The sequence below is a fragment of the Phoca vitulina genome, unplaced genomic scaffold, assembly GCF_004348235.1.
Source record: "Phoca vitulina isolate PV1807 unplaced genomic scaffold, GSC_HSeal_1.0 scaffold876, whole genome shotgun sequence".
NCBI classification, from domain to species: Eukaryota; Metazoa; Chordata; class Mammalia; order Carnivora; family Phocidae; genus Phoca; species Phoca vitulina.
The window spans coordinates 1-7,994 of NW_022590563.1; the positions used below are offsets into that span (position 1 = coordinate 1).

Below are 7,994 nucleotides of genomic sequence, written 5' to 3' on the forward strand. Positions count from 1 at the left end.
GATCAATGATTATGTAGAGAAGGGAACCCAAGGGAAAATTGTGAATTTGGTCCAAGATCTTGACAAAGACACAGTTTTTGCTCTGGTGAATTACATTTTCTTTAAAGGTAAGGTTGCAACACCAGCCCGAGCTGTTTCCCACAAACACATCCAAAAATATTCTCAAACACACAGTTGTTAAACTTTCCATAGCGGTGCAGAATAAGTGGGCAGTGAGTCTCCACATGTGTTATTTCGTTTCCCACATGCTACCACTGTCATACTTTCCGCGATCAACTAAGGTCAGGCAATGATGGGTGGGACAGTCATCTTCTCTGCAGGACTTTTCAGAGCCTTTAATATCCTAGTGTGCCTTGTCGATCCCTACCTGGGAGGGAGGTAAAATAGGCAGTTTTAGCAGAGTGTATGAAGGGACTGGGGTTTCTTGGAACACAATTTCTGATAACTCCAGTGCAGTGGAAGCAGGGACACCTTTGGAGTCAGAAGCACCAGGGTCGGAATCCTTCCCCTACCGATTATTAGCTGTTTGACTGTGGGCAGGTCATCGTTCCACTTTGAGGTTTCCCCTCTGTAACGGGAACATAGTAATACCCTTGTTGTCAGGTTTCTGTGAGGACTGAACAAGTTACAAAGAACACGGGACCACAGGCTCATGTAACAGGTGCTCAACTGAACTTGAATCTCAACCTGGCCTCCTCCCTGAGGGATGGCAACGTGGGGGGCCTGTGGGCCGCAGAGGGCACTCTAAGGTAGTGGGACAGCCCATGGAGATGGCCTGGTGGGGGAGGTAAGAGCGAGGCCAGGGTGGCCTCCTTCACTGCACCGGCTCCTCATTCTGGAGGCAACAGTGCAATGGAGAGCCCCGGGCCAGAGTCAGCACGTCTTAGGTCCCAGCTCTGCTGTCCAATGGGAGAGTTGGGCGCAGGGGCCCCCGGGGCACACCCCCCCCACTCTGACTTGCCCGGACAGGGCCGCTGTCTTGGCGTGGGGGTGGGGGGTGGGGAGGAGCTGCTCAGGCATCTGCATTCTGCACGGTGATCCAAGGAAAGCTTTGGAGTGGGAGGGAGAGTGATTCCCTGAATGATAAGAACCGCCCGCTAACAAGGGGCAGGGAGACTCGGACAAGGAGGTGCCGAGTAGGACTGATGTCAATCATTTTCATTTAGAATCTCCCAAGCCACCCTCAAATAAGTAAGCATGAAATACAAGTAAAAATCCTCACTCTGCACATCCAACTTGGCACCCCTTAGCCTCCACAAGATAGACATTCTGGATCCTACTCAGGTCTTGCATTGTTCTCACAAAAGTCCTTTCAGTAGATTTCACGGCAGCCCCATTTTACAGCTGGTGAAACAGGTTCAAAGAGGAGGATCTCAGCGAGGAGGCGCAGGGCTTTTTTATCCCCCCCCCCCACATTATCCCAACCTTCTCCCACCTCTGACTGAGGCCCACCTTCCTTCTCTCCAGGCAAATGGGAGAAGCCCTTCGAGGAGGAGCATACCACAGTGGAGGACTTCCACGTGGATGAGCACACGACCGTCCAGGTGCCCATGATGAGCCGCCTGGGCATGTTCGACGTCCATCACTGTGACAAGCTGGCCAGCTGGGTGCTGCTCATGGACTACGTGGGCAACGCCACTGCCATCTTCATCCTCCCCGACCAGGGCAAGATGCAGCACCTGGAGGACATGCTGACCAAGGAACTCCTGGCCAAGTTCCTGGAAAACAGACACACCAGGTGATTCCCAAACCGGAGAATAGCCCGGGCGCTGCCTCGTCGGGACCAGCCACCGGGAGGGAGGGTGGACCCACATCCCGTGGATCGCACAACTGCGCGTGACCCGGTGTCTCGGACACAGGCTCGCGTCACTCCCACCGCACCGGCCAGGCCCTGGGAGAGGGACAGGGCCCACGGGGAGGAGACCAAAGCCCTGTGTCCTTGGGGACTCCCCCCGCCCCGGACACTGCCCCTTCCCTGTGCCAGCACCCGGAGCAGGGTGAGCAATGCCAGCATGAGCCCTGGAGAACCGAGAAAGGAGACATGGGCTTCTGGAAAGGGGAGCAGTGGATGTGGACTTAGAGGAGGGAGAGTCAGGGCTAGAAGGGGAGAGCTCGCCTGGGGACCAGAAAAGCACAGGCCCAGGTGGGTTTGGGTTCCTCTGTCACTAGACCAATGCGGTTTGGTGAGGTCCCCAAGTGAAGTGATATGTGAGCATGCAGCCCAGATTTGTGCATCACTCGGTAGTCATACGATGCCCAAGGCCTCAGGAACTAGTTTATCGGGTCTACTCCAAAATACGCATACCTTTATAAATGTATGCAGTAAGAATATAGAAAAATAATCAAATACATTAAAATTAGAATTAAGAAATAAAATTAATAGCCAGAAGACGATATAATACATATATACATACATAAATAAATATGAGAATAGAAAAGAGCATAAGGTTAAAATTAAAATAGCAGTTTTAAGACCTCTTCCCCGCCTCCCCACCCCACCCCCCACCCCCCCGCCCCACGGACCTCACCCCTGTGTTCCCTGCACCAGAGGCTGAAGAAGGAGACAAGGTGGGGTGGAACCCAGAGCCACTCATGGGGAGCCTCCGTGCCCATCAGCTCACTCTGGCAGACCCTTGGTGCAGGCCCTGGAAAAGTCCCCATCTGGGGGGCCCTGACCCTGCAGGGCAGTGTGCTCAGAGCTCCCCAGTGGAGTGCCCGGAGGGCTGCTCAGAGGAGGCAGGAGGCAGCCCCTGAGACTTTGCAGGACAAGCTCATCCCTGTGACTCTACATTCTTTGGCCCCAGGGGCTGCAGGAACGAGAAATAGAATAAACCCATGCACACCTCCAGTCCTCCTGTGGGAGGGAGAAACAGCCAGAAATGAGACACTCCATGTGTGAAACCCCCTTGTTTCCTGTCATGACAGGTCTGCCAGTTTACGTTTGCCCAAACTGTCCATCTCTGGAACCTATGACCTGAAAACCGTCCTGAGCAAAATGGGCATCACCAAGGTCTTCAGCGACAAGGCTGACCTCTCGGGGATCACGGAGGAAGCGCCCCTGAAGCTGTCCAAGGTGAGTTGTCCCTGGCGTCCGTGGGTCAGAAGGTGTCACAGCGTGTACGGGACCACAGCTCAGAGGTGGTCTGGGGAAGGGACAAAGGGACACAGACGCACCTGTGGACCGAGGTCCCTGAGGAGTGCCACTGAATCCACTGGGACTGGAATGTGTGCAGGTGACAGTGGAGGAGGGGTCTCACGGGCTTCTGCCACGCTAGGGACTTCCTCTGCGCTGGTGGCACTGACCCTCTGGGTCGTCTTTGGCCAGGGCCTTCCCTTCTTTGGGCCTCGATGGACCCATGTTTACCAAGACAGGCTTGGGCTCAGGGATTTCAAAGAACTTTTGTCCCCTGCGTCCGGGACCCAGGAGCCACTGGCCAGTCACAGAGTCTGAGTTAACAAGTGATTTTGCCTAAAGATGACATTTATTCAGGAGAGTGGAAGGTGACCAAAGACACCACTGCAGCTCAATGGCTGGCTGGGAACTGAGTGCCTGGCGTGGACCAGGCACAGGGAAGGTCCCCGTCAACATCCTGGGCCCCAGGGCACTTGACATCTGATACTGGAAACAAGACAGGAGCCAAGGAAGACGAATCACGGGGAAGTCTCCCTGCCGGGGTTGTGGGCGGCTTCCTGGGGAGGCTGAGAAGGTTGGTGAAAGTAGGGTCCATCGGGGGAGTCAGGCAAGGGCTGGAGAAGGTGCTGAAGGCCTGGGTGTTGGCTGTAGGGAGGGAGGCCGGGGATGGGGAAAGACAGGCTGCGTGGAGGAAGGCCTGAGGGAGCCCCTCCCTGGGCCCCTGCTCCCCTCCTCTGGCCTTGCTCCCAGGCTGGGGGAGGGGACGGCCCCGCTCAGCACAGGCCCCCATTCTCTCCCCTTGCAGGGGCTGCATAAGGCTGTGCTGACCATCGACGAGAAAGGGACAGAAGCTGCTGGGGCCACGTTTCTGGAAGCCATCCCCATGTCGATGCCCCCGGGTATCGACTTCAACAGCCCCTTCCTCATCATCATCTATGATAGAAACACCAAGAGCCCCCTCTTCGTGGGAAAGGTGGTGAACCCCACCCAAAAGTAACTGTCTTTTGGGTTCAGCTCCCCCCCGAGATGACATTAAAGAGTGACCCGGCCCAGGCTCGAGTGTGACGTGTGAATCCTTCAGCCCCTCATCTCTCAGGTTTCCCTCTCCGTCCCCAGGAAGTGGGTGGGACGGTCACAGCATGTCCCCTGGAGGCACTGTCCTACCCTGTGTCCTACTTACACTGTCCAGGAGCTGTGCTAGGCCAGGAAGAAACACTGCCAGCAACACACCGTTTAGCGGCTCTTCCCCAGTCACTATGGAAAAGTCTAGGCTCTCAGTCTTATCTGGGAATCGCCCAGGGGGATCGCAAGGGCTCAGATACCAGTCCGCAGCCCCCACCTCCACCAAGCATCCGTCGCTGGCTAAGCCCCCCGGCCCTGGTGCTGCTCGCGGTGCCCCCCATGAGAGACCCCGCCCCGCAGGGCTGCCAGCACCAAACCCGAGGCTGCGCCCCCATCCCCCGTGGCTCCCAGGGCCTTCAGCTCACACGGGGGCTTGGAGCTGCCACACTTCCAACAACAAAGAGAGACGACTCGGTCCCCTTCTCATCCCACCTTGTCACCTGAGCCAGGCTTGGGCTCCTACTGCTCAAAGGTCTTTCCTGCAAAAAGCTATGGTTGATTTTTCCTGGAAACTTTTTCGGTGGGGCTAGGCTGGGAACACATATTTTGTCCTTGTCTTCCATCTCTGTCCCAGGACCCTCAAACACATTACCCCCGGCAGGAAGCGGGTCTTCCACATCCTCTTCTCTCCAGGTGGGTCTCTGGGTCTTGGTCTGTGTCACCTGCTCAGACCCATCCCGGTTTGCCAGAGCCCCAAGGCACTTACCCTGTGTCCTCTTCTGCCCAATCATGGGGCCAAGTTGTGGCTCTGGAAACTCATTCCAATGAGTCCTTGGTCATGGGAGAGGATCCAGGCCATCAACCCCACTAGCCCTCCTTGCCCTCCCTTGGCTAAGCTCTGACAGGGGACACTTTTCATCTGGCCTTGTTCCTGCCCCACGGCCCACCCTGTGGTCTTCAACAGGGAAACCACAACTCCTACCACAGCTAGTGGCCATCCCAGGAGCAGCCCTTTCACTAAGGGCCATGTGGCTCTTTCTCATCCTCCAGAGTCCCACGGAAGGGTTATGGCACTCAGGAAGTCTGCCGGACCCCCAGCCTGAGGGAGCCAGCTCCCGGGACTCACAGGAATGTGCTTGTCTGTGGGAAAGACTGCCCCATCCCATAAGAACCTAGTAACACCCCCCTGAGTCACTCAGTCACGGGGGCTGACCGCACATCTACACAACTGCGGTGAGTCATGTGAAATTTACACCTTTTATGTCAGAAAGGCCACATGTGTGCAATTCCATGTAATTCAATATAATGGGTAAAAATTCAGCTGTCTCCCAGATAAGTCTGAAAGCATCCTGATTTCTCCTCCTGGACACATCCAACCTCCCCAGATTCCATTAATGATACAACCAGTGTCAAACACCTGGGACGGTGCCAGAGTGAGAGCAAGTCCAGACCCTGCAGCGTCCCAGCTGTGTGACTTTGGCGAAGTCACCAAACCTCTCTGGGCGTCAGCATCTTCATCACGGTTATAACAACGACTTTGAGTTGGTGTGTGCTTCAAAGCAGGTACTCAAAACAGCTTTTGAAGGAGAGCAGAGCTGGGTGCCAATGTAAGGGGTGACATTCGTAATATTCATGAGCTCCTCTGTAAGCCTGGAGCCCCTCGAGGGGCAATTCCAGCATTTACTGCTCACTCAGCACTGTGGAGCGGCGAGTGGAAGTTGCTCAGCTCTCATGCGCCCATTCTCCAGATGAAGAAACGGAGGCTCAGAAAGGCCGCTGGTCTTGCTCAAGGTCACAGAGCTCATAAGTGGCAGAGCTGGCTTCAGGAGCCCCACTTGTTCCTGCAAACCTCAGCACACCACCCACGCTCCCCCCAGACACCCACAAGCTAGATTCCTGCCTGAAGCACGAGCGATGCTGGGGCGCACAGCCACATGCCGAAGACACCCGTGCGGTAAAACACCCTCTGCCCCAGAGGACAAGCAGCCGATTTGCGGGAGCCCTTCTCACCCGAGGCTGAAGAGCTCACAGCCTTCAGCAAGCAACCAGCACAACACTGCACACCCCCCAGTACTGGGGAGGGAAGGGGGCACATGCAAAGGCCAGCTGGGACTCCTGGAGCCCAGGGAAAAACCAAAAAGCTGGAAGACCTAAGGGCGCTCACCTAAGAAACCATCATTCCACTTCCAAGAATGGTCTGCAGATACATTCATCTGGGCTGTGGTGGCAGAAACCCAATGCAAATGAGCTGAAAGTCCCCGGTGTGGAGGTCACAGGCTCTTGAGAACCCACAGGGTCCATGTGTGGGTGAGCAAAACATGCAAACAACCTTGTCGTAAGGAGGACAGGAGTGTGACACCAATCAGCCAGGGCAGCCAGAAGCCTCGGCTTTGCCTGTTCTTTCAAATGTAGTCACTGCCTAGTGTGACCCTCAAAACCAGTCCCTGAAGGACCCAGGCTGCCATTCGTTATCCCCCATTGACAGACGGAGGTTGGAAGACCTGCCCAGCACGGGCCTAGAAATCAGGTGCCGCACTCAGGCCCGGGCTGCCCCGAGAGCGTGGGATGTCCCGTCCATCTCAGATCTTACGGGCGAGTCCAACCTCCCGGTCCACGCGAGAGCCACCTGTCTGGCCTAAGGCCAGCTGCAGCCCGGCCACTGAGGACTGGGGGCTGGCATGCATGTACCAGCAACTCTGGGGGAGGCGGGGCTGAGTCACAGGGGCCAGGCTAACGGCGGGACAGTCCCGCAGGGAAGGGCCTGGCCCGGGTGGGGCTGAAGGCTGATTGCCAGGGACATTTGTTCTCAGAAGTCAGAGCTGCCTTTCCACGACCCAGTGCCCACTAAAAGTCACTTCTGAGCCATAAGACTCAGGACATATTTCAAGACTCCTGACCGTGGCAGAGTAAAGAAATCGCTTTGTTTGTTTATGCACAATTGCCAACGTCTGCTGTTCTGTTCACCGTGCTCTCTGTGAAAGGCACACCACGGCATTAAACTACTTCTGGCAGCTCTGATTTTTCATCATCACATCGCATGCAGTTGGATTTGCTGAAACAAAGGGTGTGTGCCTCTTAAATATTGATGGCTGTCTGTAAATTGCCCTCCCCTCAAAAAAGGTGATTCCAATTTACATTCCCACCATAAGAACAATCGTTTTCTTACGATCGTTGTCCATCCAGTAGATTACAACAGGCTCGTTTCAGGGAGGTCTCGATACTACGGACGAGCTCACTCACTTATACATGTAAGGGCCACTGAGGTTTCCTTCGCTGTGACATGGGTCCTTGTCCAGAGCCCCCGTCCATCCTCCTTCCCTCCACTACCACGGTCAGCCCAGGTGCGTCGGCCCCGCCCCATCACCACCTGCCTTCCTGCTTCCAGAAATCATGGGGCACATCCTGAAAGGAAATTGGACTGACTGTGCTGTGATGGATTTGGGCTCCCCCTCAAGACAGCTGACAGCAAGTTGGCATCTTTCAGCACCAGGTTTCTAGCCAAAAGGTCTGGAGATGTCACGGGAGCCAGCTGGGAGAGGGAGGGCAGGGAGAGAGGTGCCGAGCACCTGCAGGGCACGCAGGCCCCGCTGTGAGACTGCTCCCCCCAGAGTGTTGCCCCCCCGCCCCCAGCTCGGGGCTGGTTCCCAGGCTGCACATCAGGGGTGGGGGGCCCCACGGCTGTGCCCTGCGGCTGAGCGCTGGGCCGCCCGCCGCTCAGGGAGCTGAGTTGCGGAACCACCAGGGGCATGTTAAGGTCTGTGGGCTGCCGGGCAGCTCTGCAGAGCCCAGACTTGGGGCC

The 7,994-nt window shown here is 56.2% G+C and overlaps 1 protein-coding gene across 1 annotated transcript; it reads left to right on the plus strand.

Annotated features, from left to right (window-relative positions):
* Positions 1-4: 4 nt before the first annotated feature.
* LOC116629431 (alpha-1-antitrypsin-like) lies at positions 5-4,186 on the plus strand (the record flags this gene model as incomplete). The annotated part of the gene is made up of 4 exons (XM_032399721.1): positions 5-107; positions 1,468-1,738; positions 2,926-3,073; positions 3,939-4,186. Coding segments are annotated over 4 exons (714 nt in total), but the record flags the coding sequence as incomplete, so codon positions are not given.
* Positions 4,187-7,994: the final 3,808 nt, after the last annotated feature.